Here is a 26,359-nt window from a genome sequence, read left to right as displayed (position 1 = left end):
GGAATGCAGATAAGGCTTCTGACAAGTAAGGAATGTAATCTGTGCTAGCAGGAAGTCCCAGTTAGATGCCAACAGGTAAAGATTAGTCCACAGTATATATACTATCCTAGCTGTGCACTACATATAACAGAAGTGCCAGACCAGTAGATGCTGTTATGTTTCAGAGTGATGGGGCATAAGGCTGTTCTGAATGTCTGCCTGACAGCAGGATGACCTGGGAAGCAGTTTGTAGCATCATATGCAGGAGGAGAGAGGTAGCTTGGATGCTGAAGCAGCAAGAGTTTCCAAACAGCAGCTGGTCCTATCTGTCAAGAGTACTGTGAATCATAGAATCACGAAATGATTTGGGTTGGAAGAGACCTTAAAGACCATCGAGTTCCAACTCCCTGCCATGGGCAGGGACACCTTCCACCAGCCCAGGGTGCCCCCAGCCCCATCCAGCCTGGCCTTGAGCACTGCCAGGGATGGGGCACCCACAGCTGCTCTGGGCAGCCTGGGCCAGTGCCTCACCACCCTCACGGTAAAGAATTTCTTCCTGATACCTCATCTAAATCTGCCCTCTCTGTTTAAAGCCGTCACCCCTTGTCCTAGCAGTAAATGCCCCTGTCCAAAGCCCCTCCCCAGCTTTCCTGTGGGCCCCTTCAGGCCCTGGAAGCTGCTGTGAGGTCTCTCCGGAGCCTGCTCTTCTCCAGGCTGAACAGCCCCGACTCTGTCAGCCTGTGTCCATAGGAGAGGTGCCCCAGCCCTCTGAGCATCTCCGTGGCCTCCTCTGGGCTCACTCCAGCAGGTCCGTGTCCTTCCTGTGCTGGTGGGCCCACAGCTGGATGCAGCACTGCAGGGGGGGGTCTCACCAGAGCAGAGCAGAGGGGCAGAATCATCTCCCGCGACCTGCTGGCCACGCTGCTTTTGATACAGCCCAGGATGCGGATGGCTTGCTGGGATGCAAGCGCACATTGCCAGGTCATGTTGAGCTTCTCATCAACCAACACCCCCAAGTCCTTCTCCTCAGGGCTGCTCTCCATCCATTCCCTGCCCAGCCTGTACTGATGTTGGGGGTTGCCCTGACCCAGGTGCAGGACCTTGCACTTGTTGAACTTCATGAGGTTCACATGGGCCCACCTCCCAAGCCAGTCAGGGTCCCTCTGGATTCCCTCGCTTCCGTCCAGCGTACTGACCACACCGCACAGCTTGGACTGGTGTCTTCGTAGCTGAGAACTAGTTAACTCTGGTTAAGTCCAGCTGTGCCTTGTACATGCTTAACTAGGTAGTACTTAATCCCAGAGGGCTGTTTGTACTGTGGATCACTGCTTCCTAATGACTTGATGTTTCCTGCTGGCTCAGCAGGAAGACAAAACTGGTTATCAGGAGCTCTCCAACAAAATATTTCTCCAATGGGTCTTCCCAGTTTCTCTAGCCACAAAGCTTCAGGAATTACTTGCCCAGATTATTCCTTCAATACTTAGTTCATTTAATTTCTAGTCCAATTTTGATAGGTTTCTGTGTGGGGGCTTGTCTTATAAATCATCTTATCCAGCAACTAGATGTCCCTAACTCTCTCAGGATGGAGCTCAGCTCTGGAGGTGGGTAGGAAGCTTTGTGGTAGAGGATAGCTAAAAGAAATGGGTACAAATAGATGGTGAGAACTTGCTTTCTCAAGTGCCAGTAATAGCGCTTTCCCTCGTGCGAAAGTGCAAGGTAGTAATTAGTCAGACAAATTAACATTCCTCCGGAGAGCATGAAGTCTAAAAAGGGCTCTCCTTATGAAGTTCCTGTAATTAAAGATGACTTGGTGTAGTTAGATTACTCATTTCTAAGGATGTGATGTGAATGGCTAGTGTTCACCATTTCAGACTGGTGACTGGGTACCCAGAGGGGTTTTTACTGTGTGCATGTGTATTACAATGGGAGCATCTTGCCACCAGAAGGGATGTATATGCTCTCTGTATCAGATGAATGCTCTGCTGTTCATGTATACCTTGTCACCCAGAAAACTTTTTTTTGTAGGTCATGTTGCAAGCTAATTTGGAATTACACTTTTTTTTTTTTTCTGGTTCCTTATCAAGGGACGTCTTAAGCCCATGTGACTCTTGCATGCAAACAGCAGGGAAGCTGTTCTCCAGACTTGAATTCCTGGAGCCTGCAGTACTTTAAATCCTACTGTTGTACCTGTAGGAGTACACAGAAATCATAGCATGCTGCTCCTCCGTCTTGCATCATGCAACTTTTTGAAGAGCTGGTATAGCACACTGTCTCTTTCTAGGGTGTTTCTGTGGGTGTACACTGGTGGTGATAGTGTTAAGTTCAGGTGTGCAGTGTTTTCTTGACTTAACAGAAGTGGGTTTTCTAAAACTTATCGAAATGACTGGGTAGCCAAGTGACTTTTGAAATGCAGTGTTGAACAGCAGGGGCAACTTTTTAAATTACCTTGATGGATGATTTAAATTTTTTTTAAAATATTCTTATTCAAAAACATGAGTGAGAAGGAAGACAGGGGAGAGGCGGGGGTAGTGGAAGCAACAGGAGGCTGACAAAGGTCGATTTTGGAGGAGTAATTGAGGATGGGATGCTGTGGATTCAGGAGAGGCGTGTGTGAGTGCTGGGGAGGGGAGTGTGACAGAAGCAAGAATAGCAGAAGTGGAGATGACTTTCCTATAGAAACATTGAGAATGCATTGGAGTATCTTCCAGAGGGTGCTAGGGTGGAAAAAAAGCTGTGTCATTCAGGATTGCTGTTCTTGTATCCATGCTGCAGGACAGAAATGCAGCCTTCCCCATTGGGTGGTGATTTTGTTATCCCATACTGGGAGATGGATCTCTTGTATCTTGGGCTGCTGAACCTCCCGTGGTTTGTGCAAGAAGCCACGTGATTTGTCCTGACCTCAAGGACTTACACTGTTGGGTTAAGATGAGTTGATCTATTTTTACTTTAAAAGAACGTGCTTAAGTAGGAGGAGCCCCTCTGTTTCCCTTTAATCAAATAAAAGGTGGCTGAAAACCAGTGTAAATCCTTAAATCTGCTTTAAACAATAGCGACTTACACCGGTGTGTGTAGGCAGGGATTTGAAACAACTGTTGGTTTTAGGTGAAGCCAAATGCAAGCAGACAACTGAACAGCAACAGTTCTCTTCCCCCAGCCGCAGTTCCCCTGCTGCCTGCCCTTCAGCTCTGTCCCCCCAAGTCACACTGTGGGTCTGGGCAGCTGCCCCCAGCCTGGGCTTCAGGGATGGTTTCCTTCCCCCTCTAGTGTGATAGAAAGGGGGGGAACTGCCACACAAATGTACAGCTTGCTCCTAGGAGCAGGAATGGCTGTGCAAGTGGCCCTTGCTAGCACAGGGCAAGCAGAGCTGGCTTTTGCTGGGCAGTAATGGAATAATTAATGCTTTACGCGTAGTTTCCAGTGAATGTGTGATACCCGTGTCTAGAGGAATTTATGACTTGAATTAAATGGCTTTTATCTCAATTCCTGTTGCTCTAGTGTTTTCTTTCTGGAGTAGGGACTATGCCTGGAGGCTTAAGGGCAGTCGAAGCTGTGGTTCCTCTGGGGCTGGATAGGAAGCCTACTGGAGTAGTTCTGCCTTGAATAGGGTAACGAGTTTCAAGTCACTTTTCTGTCATTGCTACTACTTCATAAACCCTACCTTTGAGTAAACTGGCTAATTTGCCTAGCTGTGCTGCAGCTTTAAGGACAAGATGACTGCTGCTGCTTCAGAGTGCAGTTTCTGAGACTTTTCCACCAAAACAGTGCTGCTGTGCTTGGAATACTGAGAGCCGGGCAGCAGGTTTTGGGCGCTAACCAAGTCTTTGCTGAAAGAATGGGCTTCTAGTAGCTGTAACAGGCTGAATAAAAATTGCTCGCTATTCAATGTCAGGAATGTTCTGGAATTTATTTGGTGTCTATAGTAGAAACAACTGCTAGTGTTCTGTTGCTCAGGAGAGTGAAAGGGTCTCTGAATTTGTTTGCTCTAAGCCAAGGGGAGATTCAAGCCACAGGTTTGTAGTTGCCACCATGGGAGGCTGAGTTGCTTTATGCTGGGCATAGCTCTGGATCTGTAATCTCTCTAGTTTGGGGGGTGTGTGTGTATATGTATATGTGTGGCTTTTTTTTTAATCTCCTCCACCCCTGTGCATCCTAGGCATGCGTTACCAGGCTCTGGTAATAGCTGCAACCAGGGAAGAATGCAGAGGGCTTTTCTCCTTTTAATTATCAGTATCATTTGCATTAGGAAAATGTTTGAGAAATGGCGTTCATGAAGAAAGCGGCTGATTTAGTATTAACACTAAATATTAAGAGTTACATATCTGCTGCCTCTCTTCCTGTTAATGATGTAGGCTGCTTACTGTCTCTGGAAGAAACTCTTCAGCTGAAGCTTTTATGGGCCAAGCTGTCTATAATTTATGGGGATTCAGTTGTTGGAAAAATCTGACACAGATTTTCATAATGGATTCATTTCCAGTGCATGGTCTCTGCTTCTTGTATGCATGAGGAGAAAGTAGAAATGCAACCAGGTGAACTATCCTGTTGTGCTTATTCTTCCTGAAGTAGATGAGCCCAGGAAAGGGGGAAAGGACGACTGGTGTCTTCCTGCAGGAGGGAAGTGAGAGCCGAAACAGTCCTTCGGACTGCAGGTTGATATATATGCCAGGGCAAATCTGTGCAAGGGTCTGTTATCTAGACAAAGCCTGCTCTGGCCTGTCTGCTTGGGTTGATTTCCCAGCCGGGTGGTGATGGTGATGAAGAATGCCTCATGTCCTTTAGTGACCCTTCCTGTTAAACAAAGGCACTATGCTTACTTGTTCTGAAAGCTGTTTGGCTTGTTTCCTTCCTCTCTTCCTTCAAACCGACTCTGTGAGGGCAGTGCTATAACCCAAGCACGAAGTTGTTGGGAAGAAATTAAATGTTTTATCCAGAATAACTCTAGATTTACACCAAAACCACCACCACTTTCCACTACCACAAACACAACCTTGGTGTCTTGAGAATCCTCCTGGAAAAGATCCTGGGTGCTCTGAAGCTAATAAATGTGACATGAGAATAGGGAATTTGTACCTTGGTGATGTTTGTTTGCCCTGAGTTTAGTTGTGTGACCCCTTCACAAGTTCTTTCCCTTCTATTATTAGGGAAAATGGACTTGGGAAGAAGAACTGTGAGTTCTGCAGTGATGTGTTAGTAGAAGAGGTATCACTGATGTGCATGAGAACCTCCTACTTACAACTCATTTACAGGATCTTCCTCCTTTAAGTGAGGTTTAAGCTAATATGGTTTACTTCATAATTGGGGCAGGCTGATATGTGTGGACAGTTAGGGCAAATCAGCTGATAGGTGGTAATTTGCTAAGCAGCTGGAGTTGAATTGTGTCTATAAGCCTGAAATTTACTTGCTTTAAAAATAAGTAAGCTTTTTGTCCCAGTAAGTTATTAAGCCTTCTTTCTCAGTACTCTAATTGGTGTGTAGATGATGTTCATACATTTTCCATGCCGTCTCCTCTACACTGTGAAATATCTATCTAGAGGAACCACCACCGTGGGCAAGTAGTCAGTGCACTCTTTGTGTCCTGCTTTTAAAAAATGTAAGGAAACAATCTGTATTTCATGTCTGGAGAAGGCATGTGTCTCCTGACACAGCAATGAGGAGCCTCTTGCAGGAGCCACTGGAGAGTGGCTTGGCTGGCTGGATTTCTGGTACCCATGGCTAGATCTGAACTCTTAACAGTTCTCTTAACACATTTTCGTTATTGTACCATAAATGAAACATACGTATTGAGGAGGGGTGGTATTTTGCTGTTCATTTTATGGATGCTATACAGAGAATCGGTGGCTGTGTGGAGAACACGGGTGTACACTTACAGGTGAATTTTTTTAGTGGTTGCTGAGGAGCACAACTACCCCAGCTACCCTTTGGGAGGCATGTGGCTTCCCTTTCTGTGGAAAGTGCTGGTGTGACTACCAAGGGTGCTGCAGTGGTAAACCATGCATTAAATAGCTTGCCTTTTAGCTTTAACTCTACCCTTTCTTGCTTTCTTTCCCTGCAGTGCTGGAATTGCTGTTGGCTTCTATGGCAATGGAGAGACCAGTGACGGCATTCACCGGCTGACGTACTCGCTACGCCATGCGAACCGCACTGTGGCGGGTGTCCAAGACCGGGTAAGCACTAGTAGAGGCACGCTAGAAAATAGGAAGTGTGGGAATAAGCAGACTTGCTCAGCACCTTTTCTCTTGGATCTGGCTGTGCTGGTATCTCTTCCTATTTTTTGTTAGTCTCTGGGCTTAAAGATGTGCTAAAATTTCCGCTAACAGAATGGTGATTTCTTCAACTCTTCTAAAAATATTGAAGCAAACACAGCTTGTTAAATGAAGTCTTCTCTTTGCTAGGTTTAAAAACAGCTTCCGATCATCTCTTTTCCACACCCAGAAGAAGAGGCAGGCCAAAGCAGACAAATCTTAGTAAATTGTATCATTTTAGTACAATCAGTTGTTCGTGTGCTACCTCTCATTTCGTGGTATCATACTGCAACCCTGATGGCTGCAAAATGTGTACATGTGTTAAGGGCTCAGCTGAGGTGCCATCATTGGACTACTTGCAAACAATCTGTTATAGATGCTTATAAGTTGCTTTTGAAAGGTAAGTAGTCTGAGCCTCTTAAGACAGAGGACTGGTAATCTGGAAGCTGTCCATGACTCGCTAGTAAGAGTGAATCCTCTTCTACTATCTTCACTTCCTTGTCCTTCAATTATTTTTCTCTTTTTTCTTTGTTCTTTCCCATACCATAGGTACTAGATACTGCAGTGGCTCTGAACCAAACAGTGGAACCAAACTTGCTTGTCCTGGAGGAGATGTTCACGAAGCAGACAGACTACCTGCATGTTATCCAGAAACTGCAGGGTCTCTTGGATGATCTAGTCAGGCAAACAACTGAGATCCCCTTCTGGAAGAATGAAGAGCTGTCTCTGGAGGAGCTCGCAATTCAGATTGACCTCTATGACTGGTACAGGTGTGTAGCATGCTGTAGTGTAGTGGTTGTAGCATCTGTTCTTGCCTGTTTTGCAACAATTATGTGTGTGTTCTGAGTGGCTGAGCCAAAGGCTCTCTATATTACTGCAGGTGCTCTTGGCCCACCCAGCTGATTTGTTTGTTACAACAAAACTGCATTTGGTTTAAATCCAATTGCATAACAACTATTTTCTTAACTGTGTTTATTACCGGCTGAAGGGAAACTTATTCTTAATGTACAAAATCTGTGGCTTGTGTTCTAACACTAAGGGGGGAAAAACTAGCCACAAAGATAGGTACTGTTGGGTCCTAGTAAGTGTGTTGTAGTTGCATGACACATTATTTTTGTTAAACATATATAATAAAAGTTTGCATCAGCTGTACTCCACAAAAGAAAACGTTTATTCATACATGTGGAATAAATAACTGAAGCATTTTCTAATAAATGTCTAGGAAGTTCAAGAAGCTGCAATGCCTCTTCTCCACCTGATGGTGTCCAGTTGCATGTAACTTTACACTAGAACAATACTAGTAGTCTCATTTCTCAACAACTGTGTATGCTGGGTGCACTGTGTAAATGATTTTACCTGCCTTGACTCTAGAGCCAGCAAATATCCAGGGTTCTCTGAAGATGAGTTGCTACTGGTGCCTTTTACTTGGAGAATATGGCTATATTTTTCCCATGAGTCCCACTAGCTTCTTGACCTGCACCATTTATACACCAGTTTTCCTTTGCAGACTATGTTTTTGTTTGCTGCAGGTGGCTGGGGTACTTGGGCCTGCTCCTGTTCCATGTCCTGATATGTTTGCTGGTGCTCTTTGGGCTCATTAGAAACTCCAGGGCCATTCTTATGGGGTAAGTCCTGACCCAGGCACAGTGCCTAAAGGCGGCCAACTGAATGCAGGTCCCTGCTAGTTTAAACCTCTGGACTGTTGTCAGTTGATATCAAGGACTTACAGAACTGAACATATTAAATTTGCCTCTCCACGTAGAAAGACTTTGTAGAGTGTAGCTCTGTGGGTAGGATTAGGGCTATGTATGAGAGATGTTCACAGGAAGGTTCTTGGGCTATAAAATGCAATGGTACTGGTGTCCATTGCTTTCTCTCCAAAGGTGAAGAACTCATGTCGGTAGTTTGCTTTCCACTAGGTTAGCGTCGGTAGCCTCCAAATGTGAACATCCACCCTTAAATTTACAGGGTTTAAAAATCTTGCTTTAGTTCTCTACAGCTGTGAAGGCATTTGTTGGTTGACGATAAGCGTTGCATGTGTCTGCACAACCTGGTAGCATGCCTTTTTCCCTTTTGTGTCACGATCTGCTCTTGTTTACCTTTGGCTGTCACACCTGAAGAAATGTTAAACAGAACAGGCAATAGTTTGTACAGTTATGAGGAGGATTCTCGTTGCCATGGTACTGCAATACTAACACATGTCTATTTTGAAAAAGCACTACAGATGCTACCATGCTTGGGCCTCATTACAAGAAAAAAAATACTGCTCTCCCTGTCCTGTAGTTTGGTGTAGCTTGGCATATTTGGCAAAGATACTGGTATCATAAACATAGTGACAGTTTGACAACTGACATGGCCAAGAGTTTATCCTGGTACATGGTGATGCCATTAATAATTGGAATGCATATTCAGATTTATTATTTGCCAGATGACTTCATACCTGGCAGGTTATAGAGACAAAAGTCCAAGTGTGTGCACAGATGGTAAACCCAGGGTTTAAATTAGAATTTCATTCCCTGTTAGCCAGAAGTTCATATTAAGGCATTCCCCAAAGGGAGCACGTGGCATAAAGAAGCAAGTGTATCACAGCCAAGCAAGATGGTGAAATGCCAATTTTAGATCTTCTAGCCAAACAGTCAGTTACTGACCCAGTCATCTCTATTTAAAGTAGAACAGCAAATGTGTCTTATTGATTACCGTGCTCAGCTGGAGGCACCAAGCCATGTTATCCTTATGTCACAACCACAGAACCTTGCTGATCTATGGCTGATAATTTTTATGTCCATTTGGAAAAAGCATAGTGAAGTCTTTAGTGTCTTACTCAAGTGTTGCACAGAGGTCAGTCTTGTGAAGCTCCATTACTTCTGCAAGGTGAGCCATAGATCCTTTCATAGAATAGGGATTACTCAGAATTAAAGTTGGTAAACCGAGGGATAGATACTTTTTTTTTAAATGGAGACGCATAGATTCAATTTCTTTAAAGCTCTAGTCCTCAATGAGACAAATGTGGCAGAAGAGGTATGTCCCTTTCTTACAGAGATGCTTGCACTATGTTTGAATAAAGAATATCTTTGTTATAAGCAGGTGGTTTTTTTGTTCAGGGTGTGGGTGGGAGGGAACCTACTTGTGTTTCAAAGCCTGAAGGAAAAAGCATCCCTGAGAGAGCAAGCCCAGCTTCCTTTACTTTGAAGATAAGGATACATAAAACGAAAATGCCTATTAGTCTGCATCCCCGTACCTGAGGGAGTTGGGGAGCACTTTTGCCTAAATATCTCTAGCATTTATACTGACAGCAGAGGTGAATAGCTAATGTGCTGGTTGGAGAACTGCAAAAGCCTTTCCCACTCGTGTGTGCTAGCTGAACGTCACTGAGACCACTGTTCTGTCATCCATCTGCCTTGTAGCTGCTTGATAGCAGACACTTCCCCCTATTTCTACTGGTAATGAGGTCCAGTTGTCAGAACAAAACGTTAAAATCTGTGCAGAGATGGACTTGCGTGGTAGTGGTGGGCACCTAAAGTGTTGCTCTGAACTGTTTGCCTGCAGGTGACTGTCTCTCTCCTGGGCTGTGTGGGATGCTTAGATGCTGTTCAGATAGATGCACACAGCTTGGAACCAGTCAGGTGTCCTGACAGGGGCTGAGTGTTCCCTCCCACTGTCTGTAGCTGTGCAGTGCTTACACCTGACGCCCTCACTTAAGCTAGGAACAGGAGGGATTTGTCCAATTTTGGATCAGTATGTTTTTGTAGGCGTTTTTGATACGGCATGTTTTTCTTGGGTATCTTTGGACACAGAAAGTGAAGTTCAGAATGGGAATAGGGAAAGCGAGGGGACTGTAGTCATCCATCTGCCTTCCCTATCGCCCCCCTGTGTCTTTGTGCCTTTGGATCTCCTGCTAGAATCAGGGTAAGACTTTGCTTCAACTTTTTCCTTCCCCTGCAACCCCATGCCAGGTACTGTGGAAACTAACAGCTGGACATAAACTTCTGTTGCTGCAGTCCAGGACACATAAAATGAGATGGTTTATCTGAAGAAACAGTGGTTGATAATTTCTTGAGATTGGTAATTGCTTTGGACTCCAAATAATACAACTTGTGAAAGGATCTGCTTGAAATCAGAGCTTTTACGTCTGCCATCTGTCTGTCTCCCACAGGGTGTGCTTACTTGGGGTGTTTGCCCTCATTGTCAGCTGGGGATCCCTGGGTCTGGAGTTGGCTGTTGCTGTGGTAAGTGGCTCTAATCCAAGTCCCAGTGCCCCTTGCTGCAGGTTTGTCAGACATGAAATTAGTGTTACACTGTGCCTGTTTTGATAGCACATCTTGTTCTAAGTAGCTGTCCCAGCAATTTCCGTCTATGAAAAGTACAGAGCTCCTCCTTCCTCTGTGGTGTGTTAGCTGGCACTCCAGCACTGCTGCGGTTGTGTAAAGCAGTGCTAGTGGGGGTGACAATGAGACACTTCAGCATCTGAAACGCCCCTACAGTAAAGGGTTCCCTGATGTTAGCCTGGCTCAACTGCTCTTTAATACCGGTGTTCTTTGATACTCCTTTTCTTTTTTGTCTTGCATCTGTCTAGGGCTCCAGTGACTTCTGTATTAACCCAGATGCTTATGTCTCCAAAGTGGTAGAAGAGAATGCAGTGCTTGGTGCTGGTAAGTGCCGGGACTGGCTTTGGCATGCGGTACTGTGGCTCCAGCTGTCATACAGGAGCATGGCAGTGGCTGAGAATTTAAGGCTGCGTTTGAAACAGATGAGCTTGCATACAGTGGGAAAAGCATATGTGTGTGGAGCTCTGGAAACCCGATGTTTTTCCCTAAGCAGTATTTATACCTTGGTCAGAAGTGTACATGTACACTTGTTTGGTTTTTTTGTCAGAAGAACCTTTAGAACCTTTCTTCTCTCTTGGTCCTTAGGTGGAAATAACTGATAAGATGGAACAACAGAAGTTCCTGGATTATTTTGCTTTAAATGATGCACTCTTGAATCTTGTTGTCCTCTCTAAGCAACAGAAATGTGGCAACAGCAGCGTGTAGTTGGTTGTCACTTTTAAAACTCGCTCTTGAGTCTGTATTCCTGAATCTGGAATACTTATTTGTATATCTGTTAACAACAAATATATTTAACTTTTTCTCTTAATGGTGGCTATAAGTAGTAGTCTCTTTAAAGCTCATTTAGAGGCTAAATACATGGAAGCTGCCGAAAAGAAGTATGAATTTCCCTTTCCATCATAAATGCAGGATTTTGACTGCTTTGTTTATCCTGTTCCATTTAAAGCAATATGCTTGCATCACAGTGGCATCCAGCTGAAGCACTGATGGATTTTTGGGTTTGTTGCTCCTAATTTAGACTGAAGTGGTTAGTGAGATGAGGGGAGCCTCCGATTTGGACCTCAGGGGGGCAAAAGTGGCATTCAGAACTGTGGGTTAACAAAGTGGTTGGGTGCCTGCCAGCAGAGGTAACACAAGTGCTAAAAAGGAAAAGGATTTTTCAGGACTGAGTTGGCTGCTTAGATAACAAAATTAACTTTTCTTTTCTCCTACCTCCCCTCCTGCTGGTACTTCCTCTCTATATTTCTGTGTGTGATAAAATGCAAATAAGCAATTACACTGATTTGCAAAAGGAGCCACTTGTGTTTTTCCTGGTTCTTACTTAGTGGAATCAGAGAATCTTTGCGTTGTGTACAGGTCTAGTGTATGGCTGTGTGCTTAGCCAAATGCTGCCTCTTACTGTGCAACTGATAGGAAGTCGGGTGTGTAACTATGGCTGAGGATGCAAGGTTTGGAAGCAATGAGAATTGTTTATGTCTGGAGGCAGCATGTAGTATAAAAGAGTATGTACAGGTTGATATTACCACTCTACAGCTTATTTTTGGAATGCCTTATTTATTGATTTCCTAGGAAGGAGAGGGTAGAGCCAGGCAGCTATCTTTGTAACAAAGAAATGCAATAAGGGAAGAGAATGAGTGCTTAGTGTCTCACGAGATAAATCCTCGCTTGGCTGTGAAAGTGACAAAGATGTAGCTTCAAGTACCAAGCTAGCCTCCTAGTTGTTCAAGGCAGCAAATGGGTCAGTGAGGCCAAGGGGAAATATCTGATGCTAATGCCAGCTGCGTGCTGTAATAATTTGGTAACCCAAATCAGCTCTGGAGCATGCTTGGTAACAATTAGATTGACCCTGGGAAACTGAAGGAAGGCCCCTTTGTGCTGCTTTTCCGTTCCAGTTGTCCTTGTCTGCTTGGCTCCTGCAGTTCTTCGTTAATCAGTATCGTTCGTTTAGAGGCTAACAGGGAGTGTGGGACTGACATTCTGTCCCTCCTCCTGCTTCCCCCAGCAGGGACAGTCAGCTCCCCCAAGTGAAATCGGGCTCTGTTCTGGCAGCACCGCCAGCTATAACAGTTGTTACGGCTCCATAAATAACAGTGAATGGGTCTAAGCGAAATGCTGAAGAGGAGGAAGAGCAGGTGTTGTCACAGGCTCGAGTTGGAAGGGTGGCCCCTTCCGTGGGTTGCTGGTGTGTCAGCTCCCAGCCGTTGAGTGTTCCTGAGCATCTTTTCTTGTTTTTCGGAAGGAAATCAGTCTTCACTTCTGAGTCTGCCATAGTACTAGGCAGCTGGTTGGGAGATGATGGAATGTTCTGCCTTCCCATGTGGATTTTCACTGCTGTGTCATAGTTTATGATCAGGAAACTACAGAAATAGCTCTTGGTCCCTGATGTTGGGACCCTTCTGTGCACCTGAGCAGGGAGGAAAATTATAAAATGAGGATTGCTCAATGACTCTTTAATCCCAATAATGGCTCCTCGGCAACATCTTTAAAAGTCTGAAATAAGTGTTGGTATCCCTTAATATGCTTGGCTGTAAATTGTAGCAGCTGCTTTGTGATCCATTGAGCCATATATACAACAAGAGTAATGAGCTCACGGAGACAAGGCAGGCAGCTGGGAGCCAACATTGATGCAGTCGTCTTGGAGGAAGATGCCCTGTTTGGAGGCTTCTGGTTCTGGTGCATAGACTCTTCATGTTCTCTGATTTGCTACTTTAAGATTGCTCCAGCTGGTTTCACCACAGTGTACCCAACTATGCATTTTTTCGGCTCAGAAAAGAGGTAACTAAGAGCAAGTGTCAGTGGATGGAGGGGCTCAGCTAGTCCATGGAAGAAGAATCCATTGGGAGTTACCCTATGTGTAGGAATCTCACTTCTTTGGGAAATCAGCTGAAGTTGAGCTGAGAGGGCACTCGTGGTTTCAGTCTTGCTTAGGTATCTGCTTTTGGCCAGTGCTGGGGTATGGCATACTGGGCTGGGTGCTGCCATCTTTTTTTTAAGGAAATAAGAGCCAATGAGTAATCTCAAGAAGCTTTGTAGTGCTGGGTCAATTTTCCGCTTTAATCACTATTTTTAGTTGTTGTTTTTAAATGCAATGTGATGTAGTATTCCCAGCCCTGTGCTCTGGCATTCAAACTAGGACTGAGTCATCTGGATTTGCATATTTGCAATGCTTTTTTGTTCTTGGTGGTTATAGTAGTTTTCGCAGAAAAATAGCTGTGTTGGATACTGGGCAACTAGTATGTTAATATTCCTGTTTGTGTATTAATTTGTTTGCAAATTTAAATAGAATTAATGGAGCTGAGAATAATCTGATTAAGTGCATTATTGTTGTCAGGTTTTTAGCTGGAGAGATGTCCTTGTTTTGTAGATATTGTGCTGCATTATAAAAAGGGCAGGGGGGAGAAGGCAGGGCAAAGAGCCTTAATGCAGGTTTCATGGAGGAAGAGAGACTTAAATCATTTTGTAGAAGAGGCTGATGCATGTGCCTAACTCACCCGGTATTCATTAATTGAGATAAAGCCAACGGAGTTGAACAGTGGCTGTATAATCGTCTCCTGCTGCTAGTAAAAAGACTTGGTGCAGCCAAGATGTTTATTTTCCAAGCAGGAGGCTGTCTTCTAGTCTCATTCATTTTCATTGATATTATGTTATTATCAGATGACTTACTGCATAAAATTAAATAAAAAGGCACAATCTGTCTAAACAACAGGAAGAGCTCTCTCCAGATTCTCTTACTAGAAATCTGCGTGGTGACCAGCTACTCACTTCATCTGAAGGAACTGCAAACCTCAGGGGATGGATAATGGAGCCTTTTACTTTGGGTCCAGCCAGGGTGATCAGGTTGGGTGCTGAGACTTAACTCAGATACAGGCAGCAAGTGTTCTTGTCGCCCCCAGCCTCCTAATTGGCCTCTCGCTGATTCCTTCTCATCTCGGAAGCCCAGAGCTGAATGAACTGGAGAACTGACACTGCCACCACCTCCCTTTCCTTTCTAGAAGTAAGGTCAGGACAAAACCACATGTGGTGGTTGCACAGTTATTACTTGAGCTCATCAGGTGCTGCAGAAGAGTTTGCTCAGAGAAGCACGCTCGAGAATCCTGCTGAGGTTGGTGTTGAGAAGCTGTGTTTTCCTGTGTGGTTTTGTTGGGCTCCTGATTACCCGAAAGCTTTGAATGAAGGGCATGTGGGATGGCTACAAGCTCTTTGCTGAACGCTCACAATGACCGATTTCACCAGTACAAGAGCAGCATATATGAGAAATACAGATGTTATTGCAGGTACCTCACTTTGCTGTCAGACTGTTGCCTTAGGGAAACAAAGCTCCTGGTGGGAGGACATCTTACCTGGGCAAGAAAAGCCAGCCAAAAGATTCATTTTCCTTTGACACCACAGGTGATACACTTCAACTTTCTGTGGTGATTGGACCCACAGAGACAGTCTCATCTGGCTGTATATGTAAAATCCATGCTGCTTAGAGAATGCTCAAATAGAGATGAAGAAGGGCTGGGAAAAGCTGTTCTAGGTATGAGGAATTTTTTTTTAAAAGTAGGATCTTTTTTCTGATGGCGCTTTACAGACCTTGTTCACCGCCTTTTGGAGGGTGCAGAATGCCGTTTTTGCATTTCGGCTGGGCTTTGAAATGAATAGTAAGTCTCCATGGTTGCAGAAGCAGTAAGTAGTTCTAGCAGCTGAAGCTCTCTTTGGTAGTCAGTTCTACTTTCCTTTCTAGGAAAACAGATTTTGCGAAAATAGAGCATTTTGGGTAGTTCCCTTCCTTGCCTTCTGCTCCTACACTGCCTGTGTACCAAGAGAGTGGGTCAGGAGGATTGCTGCTAGCAACAGCAGGCATAGGCAGCTGCAAATGTGACCCTGCCTAACCCTTCTCCTGCAAACTAGACTGCCTAAAGGCTGGCTTCAAAAACCAGATCCAGCCTTGAGGAATTTTCCTTGAGAGGAAAAAGCATTGGTAAGATAATTATAGAAGGAAATTGCCTGGAGCTGTTAGTGGAGTGCAAATGATGGGTTTGCATAGCTATTTTTTGGAGGTTTGGTGTTGTACAGGATAGCTTCCACTAGGTTTAAAACTGCTGAAGGTGCCTCCTGCTCCTTCCTCTTTTTCCCAGCCTGGTGATAGGGAGGCAGGGGTCACGCTCCTCTTAATTTCCAGGCTTTGCAGCACAGGATCACTTTAAGGCAGCTTTGTTGCCTATTGTAGGTTTAGCTTTCAAGCACCACAGCTATTAGCACGCTGGGTTCAGTGCAGGGGAAAGCTGCTCCTGCTGGCTTTGCCATTTTGGAAAGCACTTTTTATGTACAGATTGTCATACTTGTCAGCTGCAAAGCCAGTGCTACCACAGTGAAGCCTTGTTGATCCTGCCTTCCAGGGTGAAGCAAGGGAAGCACTTATTTCGCTGTACTGCTTTTTGCTTCACTTGTAACCAGCAATCTTTATCCTGGGCTTACGAGCTGCCAACTATGATGATATTGGGAACTCTCATCTGTAATCTGCCCACCAGGGATGATCCTGAAGGCCCTCAAGAAACATTTCTAGAGCTGCGTATTAGCAGTATGTCATGCAACTTAATGCACTTATAAAGGTGATGTAAACTTGATACTGCTGTGAGAGCCTAAGAGAAACTTTAGTGGCTTGTGGGTTTAAAATAAATAGGTGACAGGATCACACAGCTCCTTTAGGTCACCCTGTGTGATGCTGTGGATTGCTGTTACTATGTTGTTCTCTCAGCGCAGGTGCGTTTTAATCCATATTTCTGTAGCCATCGAGTGTGATGTATGAGCCTGGGAGAAGCAGTTCTTTCCTTGGCTCAGTACTTGTGGATGGTCATTTGTGTGGTCTGCCCAAAGTGAGACGCACAGAGCAGCTCTTGATGCCCTCCTGTCTGCCCAGACTTTGCTAATTGCTGTTTAGAGCCTTGGCTGGGAAGATGTAAGTCATCCCGGAGAAAGAGTCAGTGGGAGAGAGATGGAGCAGCTGGCAGAAGCTGCCCCAAAGTAGGCTAATGAATTATAAATAACAGCTGTCAGGTTGCATTGCCAGTGTGCAGGAGCTGAGAGTCTGTGTTGTACCACTTGGTCTCCAGTGTGTTGGCTTGCCGAAAGGTGCGTTCAATATTTATGGGAAGCACGGCAGAGTCAGGATACAGTCAGGTCTGCTCACTTGTCGTTGTGCCTCTTACTGATTTGCAAGTTGGGACTGATTAGAATAGCTTTTGCAGCCTGGAATATGCATCACTGAAAGTCACAAAGAGAAGATCAAAAAGAATGGAGAAAAGGATGCTAGTGGGGGTGGGAAATGCAGAGTATGTGTGTTTGGGGGCTCTTGTAGTCTTTACTGAGCCAATGTCACCCTTGATTTTTCTGAGCTGGCGCGCTCCTCTTCATCTGAAGAGGAACTGTAAATGTTTGAGAAATAATCTAAAGGTGTTTGGATAATCAAGTATTTTAGAGCTCCCTCCCTCAGTAGTATTATTGAGAACGGCAGGGGAAAGCCTGGTATTTGTAATTCGTGCGTGCTGCAGTTGGTGTGGTGTTATGGAAGATGCATGAGGGCACCAGGCTGTTTTCATAAACATCTGAATGAGGAAGAATAAAACTGTTTTCGAGCTGAAAATAACTGATGATGCTAGCAGAGCAATGTCACAGACTTATCTGGAAGTTTACAAGTAAGTCTTCACTCTACCAGCGATAGCTGGTAGAGCTACTCAGTATTAAGACTAACTTTTGGGATGTTACCAGCAATGATCCGAGGTCCCTTGAACAGATAACGCGTCGCTCTTATCCTAATACGCGGTAAGAGCTTTCTTGCCTGATCAAGTCTATGGTATTGACTCAATACCAAAAAATACCTTTTTTGTGTAAGTCTAAATTTAAAGGATGCGAAACAAATAATGGCACTCTTTTAGTTAATTAAACCCTTGTCATCAAAGTTGAATAGTGTGCAAGTGACACCCATCAGAATATAGGCTACTAGTTACTTGTTCAACCCTAATACATGTCAGAAAGACAAAAACTTGTCATCCATCCATTTCCTCACTTGTTTTCAAAGTGATACCATTTTTAGGAAATTATATTGCTGAAAGTTATGATTTTCTTGAATTAGGACTGACTTACATTCTTCTACAGAACACTGCCTAAACCCAGCCTTTCCTTGAACATGACAGAAGAATCTCCAGTTGTGAAGATGTCTTGTTTTGGTTTTTTTTCTTTTTTTCTTCCCCTTTTTATTTTCAATGTTTGAACTTGTGTATTTAGGAAGCAGTATATTCAGCATCATGCAGTAGCACAAGGATGTGTGTATGTACCTCCTTTGGCCCAACAGCATGCTTCCACAGCTATTTTTGATAGCAGCCTGTGTTTATAACACTGCTGCTAACTCTTCTGTGCTAATACTTTGTGGCTGTGTAGTGACCTAGCTGGTGAACTGAACTGGCTGGAAGTTGAGTTGTCTCTGTGCCCTAGGCAGCAGTCTGTGGTTGCTTTCAGTGACTGTAGAGTGTTATTTTGACACTTGGAAGTTGCAGAAATTAAACATCCAATTGAATTTATCTTAGACTGAGTACTTGTCTGATGTTTATACAGTGAATGGTGCTGACTTCTGAATGAAACTTTTTGGATGTTTCATCTAAGTGTTTAAGTGGATCAGCCCCATTGCCTTTTACTGTTGGGGAAAAAAAAGTTAAGATCTTTCTTTCCTCCCCAGAGGCAACTTACATCACTTTCTCTAGTGCCATCCATGCACTGTAATCCTACACAGAGAGCGGGAAGTGATTCCATTTATATTGCATTTTCATTTTGTGTACTGCTTTCAGAACTTAACGCCTCCCTTGTGGCAGTTGTAAAATACTACAAAGCTGGAACAGTGTATCTAACGTGACTTTCTTTTCTTTTGTCTTTGTAGATATTCTCCGCTATTACATTACCTGTAGTGCTGGATACCCCAACCCCTTCCAGCAGGTGAGTGTAAGCATCCTAGCTTCCTTCACCCCTTCTCAGCATCCTGCAGAGTATAGGTTAAATGCTCAATACCAGCATGCAGCAAGGTGTTAGCTTTAGGGAGCACTCCACCTGTTGGTAAAGCTTTGGTAGCTACTTTCCAGCTGTGCAAGGGGTGGCACTGTGATTTAGTAAGCAGTTTTTTCCAATTTCATCACTACCTGCATAGCTTCAGGTCCAGGGTGCCCTCTTAGAAGGGCCCACATGCAATGCGGTGAGGACCGTGGCTTTGTGGTACCTCTGTTTACATCGCACTCTTAAGAGCAGCGACATGGAGATGGAGCACCTGCAATTAATGCCGGGGTGGGAGACTGCCTACTTCCTGCTTTGAATCTCATCTTGCAGGTTCTTTTGGGTTAAGCAGTGGCAATGCTCCACTCCAGATATGCAGCCACTTCTGTGAGTGAGGGAGTGATTCTCACATATGTCTCTTAAATCCCTTGGATGTTGAAGGGTTTGTATCCTGCAGTATAAATGTGAGTCATTATTCTTTTGTGTGGGGGCTGAAGAACAGCACCTGGGCCCATCCCAAACTTTGTCCTGTGTATCAGAGGCCAGAATGAGCCCACACCACCCACCATTTGGCAGACACCAGCTGCTTCACTATTTATATTTAGGATTTTTTAAGTCTTGTCTTCCTCTGTTTTAAAGGGTGGGTAAGAACACTTCAAACTGTGGTATGATGCACCGTTGCCATCTGTTGCATTTCTGGTTGCTCAGTATACTCTGACATGCTATTGCATGTGAAATTCCCATGGATACTTTAGTGGGATGTGAAGGCTGCACCCAAATACAAAGAACTTCTAGTGTTAACATTAAGTCTTTCTCAGCCATCTGATTTAGTAGGAAAATCCAGCTGTGCTCTGTGGTGAGAACATGAGTGCTTTGTGTCTTTTCTTTCTCATTCCCCTCTGTCCTGGAGCCAGCCCCAGCTGTGTGTATGGTTTTTGTCTATGTGTATGCATTTTGTTGATTTGGTTTTTTCTTCTGGTTCCTCCTTTCCCCTTTTCATTCTGTCTGTACTTCTTCCAGGTTGGTAAAAGTAAAAACTTCACCCTATTGCAGCTGTACCCATGGCAGCTGAGACATTAACTTGTGCATTCGTACAGATGATGCTTCAGTATTTGGGGAATTAGGATTGAAGTCTTTTTCCCAGGAGTTCTGCTGGTGCATGTAGCCTGAATTGCTAAAACATTGCATGTTTTGTGTTGAGCAGAAGCTGTCGGGAAGTCACAAGGCTCTGGTAGAAATGCAGGATGATGTTATGGAACTCATGAGGTCAGCAAGCAGAGAGCATCCCACCTCCAAGGTAACTCTACTGAAGTTTGATCTCCCTGTGCTTTCAGGTTTACCTTTGTACAGAACCTAAGATCAGCTTCTGCTAAGCTATTTCCTTGCAGTAATCACTAGTTTGTTTCTTACAGGAGTATCTTACTCGGATCCAGGAGGTTTTAAATTCAACAGAGATCAACTTGCAGCAACTGACAGCTTTAGTAGACTGTCGGAGTCTGCATTTGGTGAGTACTCAGTAACTGGGCTTCAGCTGAGAACAGAGCGAGTGTAGAGCCTGTAGTATACTGATTATTTTGGAGTTTCAAATCTCTAGTGTGCCAGAACAGTTTACAACAGGTTTTGCTGATTGATTCCAGCAGAAAGGAAAATGGGAATTTGGATCAAGTTAGCTTTCTGCTTAAAGATCAATATAAGAAATGATAACACGCCTTTATACGTTACAAGCTGCAGCCCTAAGGTTTCAGGGGCCTTCAGATTTTGATTTTTTTCTATAGCACATAGCTTGTTGCCTTTCCCATGGGGTGGAATGCCTTATAGCTGTGGTATAGCATGGCCTATGAGGGCCATGTTGCCCTAGCTGTATCTCTGAAGGCAGAGAAACAGATAGTCCATGCTTGTGTTCTTGGGCAGTGGGACATAGGGAGGGAGCTGAGAGGCTTAATGAAGTAAGGTGGTTTTTTTTCATTTTTTCTTTTCTCTCGGGTCTTACTGTATGGGGTTGAAACTACTTCCATGTTTAAGTCCGAGCTGGGCTTTGTGAGGGGAAATAAGGGTTAGACCAGTTATGAAAAACGCTTGAGGTCCCTGAAATTAAAAGGGAATTATGCTCTGGAAAAGAGACTACTATCTTAAGTTGTTTCAGAGAATGTAGTCTAGGGGAAGGGCTTTTGAATTAGAGCTCAATGTTAACTCTATGGTGATCAGGAAATTTTGCTCATTTCTCTCTCCAGGATTATGTCCAGGCTTTGACGGGCTTTTGCTATGATGGAGTGGAAGGCCTCATCTACCTGGTTCTCTTCTCCTTTGTCACAGCCCTCATGTTCAGTTCCATTGTGTGCAGCGTCCCACACACTTGGCAGCAGAAGAGGTATAGAGAGGGTTTAGATCCTGTAGCGCTATAGAGCTCTTTCCTAATGAAGACTGGCTATTGGATTTGTGCCTGCGAGCATATGCAGCTCTTTCCCATATGATCCCAGGAGTGTGAGGGATGAGGCTTTATAAGCACAGGTCCAACAGAAAAAAAACTGTTGGCTTTTGCTTTGGCTGTAGTTAATACTTACATCTGAAACTTATTGCAGTGGAGTATTATTGCAGTGGAACATTATGTGTGCAAAGTATTCAGTACACTGTAGGACTACAAGTCAAGTCAGAGTTGGACGATTACAGCTGTAGAGAGGGGTAATGCTTGAATTATGTGCCATCTCTGCAAAATACCTATTCTTTTGCATTGCTTTGAGGCATTTGTTGTAGTACGGAGAAGAGAACTGGAACGAGAAGCAGTTCACACTTGCCTTTTTGGCTTTGTTTGCACTGGGGTGACCGACTTGCATAGCTAATAGAAACCAGGAACTATCTTGTTGGCAATAGCACGGGCAGATGAGATACTTGCAAATTGGTGGCAGTCACCTAACAGCAGAGTACTTTGGAACTAGCATTAATGATGGTAACCAGGCTGATCAATAAGTCTTGAGCAAACCTTCGCTTCACTGACTGTCTGCTACACCACATGCAGCTATTAAAATAGTTTTGAGTTTTCTGTTTTTGCAGAAGAGCAGTAGACTGTGCAGCAAATCCTCTTCTGTGCTCCTGAAACATGACTTTCGTGGCCTAAGCCCATGCTAAAGGTTCGGAGTAAGATGGAATGTCCTGAACAATAGCAGGAAGCCAGAGCCTGCCAGGCCTGCGTTGCCAGCAGATGCGTCAGAATAGCACTTAAGAAAACGGCTGGCTGCCTTACCTCTTCCTCATGCAGCTGCAGAGACCTTACCGAGGGTGGTGGTCTGCCTGTATGAAGGAAAGTTTTACACGGTGGTGTGTCTTGTGCTGCCATCCACGGTGGGCTGCTGCCTGCCCTGCCAGCACCAGCAGGCTGGGGCTGCTGCTGTCAGCTGAAGGATTCCCTCTCCATTCCCTGGAGCACCATTTCGTCCCGTGCCTCCCGCCGGGAGGTGGAGGCTGTCACACTGTCCTGCCCGCAGGAGACACTGCAGGCTGCAATTCACTGAATAATTCTTCAGTGCCACCTTGTGGTACCGGAGCTGCAGGTGACGTTTGGGATGTTCCAGCCATGGCCATGCTGTCTCCCCCAGCAGCAAAGTGCTTCCCGTAGAGCCTTTTACTAGAGAGAATAGAAAAAAAAAAAAAAATTTTACTAGAGAGAATAGTCGAGGGGAGAGAGAATAGCAGTGTATGTTATACAGGAGGGACAAGAGAGTACTATGGGAAGGGGGGAAGGAACCAGCTGGCAAAGAGCTCTGCTCTGCATTAAAATTGACTTAAAATCCTGGCATGTTTGAGAGAATAAAGCCTTTAGACACAAATATTGCAACTTAGTCTCTGTAAAGACTTTGGAGATTTTGCTAGAAGCTGAAGCAGACCCTCTGTAACCAGAATAGGAGTTCAGAGGAGTCTACAGAGACTTATCCTTAAAAGCTGTTTGGACACGGCCACAAGAAGTGGAAGGACACAGACTGCAGTTTTGAAGGATGCTTTTTGTAGAGTGCGTGGCACTATATTCCTGCTGCCTTTTTTGTTGTTGTTGTTTGTGCTGTGTATTTCAGGATGTGTCCATCCTTTGGTTGTGTGACTGGGCAGTTGCAGAACTGCGCTGTCTGCCAAGCCCTGAGAGAAGACTGTAGGGGATCACGCAGTGTAAAAGTCCAGATGGTATCAGTGGGAGGTCTGAGTCACTGTGGTGTAGGCTGTGTTTGACACTGCCGCCCTGAGGCATCCCAAATGGGTATAAATGTGGAGGTGTGGAAGATGGTTGGGAGGTTCCTAGGATTACCATGGTTTCCTGCAAACCCCACATGTGGGGTGATTGTAGGGTTCTAGGAGGAACTTTTTCTCCTTCTTGCAGAAGCTCAGATGATGATGGGGAAGAAGAATCAGCTGCTCAAGGGAGTAGACAAACACACGATAATCTTTACAGAGTGCACATGCCCAGCCTCTATAGCTGTGGGAGTAGTTATGGCAGTGAGACCAGCATTCCAGCAGCAGCACACACAGTCAGCAATGCTCCTGTCACAGAGTACATGTGAGTATCCCGACAAGAAGGCTGTTGTGGCTTGTCCAGGTTGCTTCACTCTCACTTCTGTTGTTGCTAAGTGCTGCGAGACTGGCACTTTCAACCAAGCAGCAGAAAGTGACAAAGGACTTTGTCCAAAGTGTCAAAAGGAGTGTCTTTGGCATGTACTGGGAGAAGGGAATAGCTTGAAAGTGCTGCAGTAGAAAGAGTTGTGTTAGAGAGCATGCTCCAAAATGTGAACAGCTTTCTCCTGCAGGATTTAGAAATCTGTCTAGGGAAAAGAAGTAGGAACGTATTGTCTGGGATCTTTATTACACAATGATTCTGATCACCAGAAGATGTAATTCCTCAGACAGAACTGTCTTGCCAGAGGATTTTAAGCTTCCTGAGAGACTGAGAGCCAAGACAAAATCTGCACGCTCTGTCCTTCCACAGTATTTGCAGTCAGCTCTGATATCTGTTGCAGTCTGGAGCTACCTAGTCCAGGTGTGATCTTCAGAGCTTTCTCTAAAAGTCCCTAAATCTGATCACACTTGGACTGCCTTCAGGACCTATCTCTTTTGGGCTGGCACATCATTTTGTTCTTCCCCTTAGACTTTGTCCTCATTTTATCTCTGTTCCTGCAGCTTGGCAGTTCTGATTCTGCAGGGAGGCAGATTTTCACATGGACCTATTTTTAAATCACTTGACATGGTTCAGTGTGGGCCCTTCTGAGTAAGAGTGTAAAGATAGTGCTCAATGTGAGGAAAATAATGCTAGTTTTGTGCCCTTGTCTGAAAAGGGGGATCCACCTGGCCTGTAAGAAAAGCTTTGAGGGAGACTGACTTGATACGGTAGTTGTGGGGGTGCATATGCTCAGTCCCATCTCACCATCAGAGACCTTCCATAGAGAAGTGTGGCACGTGTCCCCTGTTACCATGTGTGTCTTCCTTTCCTAGGAGCCAGAATGCAAATTTCCAGAACCCCCGTTGCGAGAATACCCCGCTCATTGGCCGGGAGTCCCCACCTCCCTCAGTAAGTCTGTCTTTACTGCTCCTCTCTGCTTCAGCAGCTTTGGGGAATACACATTTACCGTTCCTGTATACTCTCAAGGGAGCTGATTGTGCAGCCAAACACAGGATCTGGCCCATAAATGGCAGCAATTTGAATAGACAAGCCATGTCTCACCTGCCATGGAGAATAAAACCCTGCTATGCTACTTTGGACATTGCACATAAAAAGACTAAAACTCAATCTGTTAACACTGGTAATCCTATGGGCCCAGTCCTAGCACTGCTGAAGTGCATGAGTATCTTGGTGCATGACTTCAGCAGGATGACTCACTTGCATGCAGTGTACTTGCTGTCTGTGGCATTGATTCCTCAAGTTTAAAAAGAAACTTGTTAAAACAGTACATTCAGAGTTATCGCTGAACCTCTCTCCTTAATCTGCCCTAAAGAAATAGCGGGATGAAACCTGTATTATTTTTTTGTTGAGATTTTTCTTTTAAATCTTTCTTTTACAACTGTTTTACTTTCTTTAGAATCTATTTTTGTATTTAATTTCCTATGGAGGAAAAAAAAAAAAAACTTTCATGGAAGGTTTTGGTATTTGGAGTGTCCTGACAGCCTTTCTGTGTGCTGGATAAAACATGGACTTGCCTTAATGTCTGTGTAAGAACTAGATGGATCTTGCCCTCCTGCACTGGATCCTGTAAGCCTTACTTACACCAGAACTTGGAGAACATGCCATCGCAGTGCTCACTAACTTGGTGGTGTGATTACAGAGGATGAGTAATAGCATGCTTAATAATCAACCAGTCTTCAGGTATAGGTAAAGAAAATACACTTTGTGGTGCATGGTTCAAATTCATGGGAAGGGGAGGAAGAGGAGGTTGGATGAAGGAGTAGGAATTCTGGTGGAAAAGAGGACATCACATTCATGTTTTCACTTCAAAAGGACCTGTTCATCTTGCTGTAGAGAAAGTGGAAAAGTGGAGAGTTGCTTCTTGTCTCTGTACTTGGCCAGACCTCTTTCAGCCTTCACAAAGAGTTTAGCCTGATCCCTGGTGGTACTCTGATTGTGAGCTCTGGGAGCATCATCCGCTCTTGGCAGTGAGATGGTCCTCAGGATTAGAGCTGATGTGCTGCACACAGCACCGTGTGACAAATGCCTTACTGCTGGCGTTTCCCGTTGTAGGAAGGGCACTGTCCCTCTGGTACTGCCAAGGCATATGTTCATTCGATGGCTGTAGACCAAGGTCCTGCTTCCCCTTGCCCTACAGCTCTTCTGCTTCAGAGAAAAAAAGCACACTCCTTTCCTCAGGGGTTTTAGTTATGCAAGAAGTTTCCTAGTTCTTCGGTAGCTGTTCTCATTACTACCCTGAGAGGGGATCTGAGTCCTGCTGCCTTAGGCTGGTTTCTGAGAGTAGATAAAGATGAGTTTGTTGGGGTTTTTTTCTACAGTGACTTTACTTGGCAGACATCGATACAAGCTACAGGGAAGAGCAGGAGGAGAGTGCAGTGCTGTACCGATAGACAAGGGGAGCATCCCCCTAGATGGGGCAAGGAACAGGAGGAATGTGTTTTCTGGAGGGACATGGTACATGGGCAGCGAAGAGAAGAAAAATACTCTCTACTCTCATATTGGCAGCAGCAGGGAAGGGGGCTTTTGTAGGATTTTTGTATTCGCAGCTCTCCATAGCAGGTGGCTGAGACCATACTGAGGCAGAAGACACTGTAACTTTTCATAGCACATCATCTGTGGGAAGAGAAAGATGAAAAGGGAATACCAATGCACGTGTCTGTGTCTCTCTTTTGGGAGGGTGGAGAAGGGGATGACAATCTAGATAGGTTATGTCCAGTGGATGGACAGAGCTGATGTATTCCATTTAGCTTTCTGTGAACAGATGGTGAAAACTAAGATGTGATGATCCTGCTGCATTGTTTGTCCGTTACTTTTCCTGGCTTTTTGTTTGTTTGTTTTTTTCCTTCTCTCATTCCTTCTGTTTTCTCCTTCTTGCCACAGGGCTATTCCCTTAGGGTTGTAGAGCCCACCTTGTTGCTGACACACACCACAGCGTTTCACTTGCTTGCACTGTGTTTTTCATGCACGTTGAGGCTGCACTCTCTTTTTCTCTCTTTCTTGCGTCATCACAGTTGTATTTGGCTGCCATGGACAGTAGCAGCCATATGAGCTGGCAGCTTAAACCCTCGGACAGTGCACGGACATACTGGTAACAGCGCCCGCAAATGGAACAGGTACTGGAAAAAAGGTCCTTCTTGCTCAAC

At 44.7% G+C, this 26,359-nt stretch overlaps 1 protein-coding gene across 3 annotated transcripts in view; it reads left to right on the top strand.

Moving 5' to 3' along the window:
• Positions 1 to 26,359, top strand: part of TTYH3 (tweety family member 3) — a 74,702-nt gene that overhangs the window by 42,307 nt on the left and 6,036 nt on the right. Inside the window, exons 3-14 of one of the 3 annotated variants that reach the window (XM_056335150.1) lie at positions 6,029 to 6,140; positions 6,768 to 6,988; positions 7,748 to 7,843; positions 10,372 to 10,444; positions 10,792 to 10,867; positions 18,456 to 18,511; positions 19,767 to 19,859; positions 19,975 to 20,067; positions 20,794 to 20,930; positions 22,923 to 23,099; positions 24,029 to 24,104; positions 26,228 to 26,329. In XM_056335150.1, the coding sequence (XP_056191125.1) occupies positions 6,029 to 6,140; positions 6,768 to 6,988; positions 7,748 to 7,843; positions 10,372 to 10,444; positions 10,792 to 10,867; positions 18,456 to 18,511; positions 19,767 to 19,859; positions 19,975 to 20,067; positions 20,794 to 20,930; positions 22,923 to 23,099; positions 24,029 to 24,104; positions 26,228 to 26,308 (1,291 nt within the window). In that variant the 3' untranslated portion in view covers positions 26,309 to 26,329. The remainder of the gene's footprint in view (positions 1 to 6,028; positions 6,141 to 6,767; positions 6,989 to 7,747; positions 7,844 to 10,371; positions 10,445 to 10,791; positions 10,868 to 18,455; positions 18,512 to 19,766; positions 19,860 to 19,974; positions 20,068 to 20,793; positions 20,931 to 22,922; positions 23,100 to 24,028; positions 24,105 to 26,227; positions 26,330 to 26,359) is intronic. The other 2 variants (XM_056335152.1, XM_056335153.1) reach the window with 2 other exon arrangements.

This window comes from Falco biarmicus, chromosome 4 (genome assembly GCF_023638135.1).
Source record: "Falco biarmicus isolate bFalBia1 chromosome 4, bFalBia1.pri, whole genome shotgun sequence".
Taxonomy (NCBI): Eukaryota; Metazoa; Chordata; class Aves; order Falconiformes; family Falconidae; genus Falco; species Falco biarmicus.
Note: the sequence above shows the minus strand (reverse complement) of the source record. Positions and strands in the feature narration are given on the sequence as shown.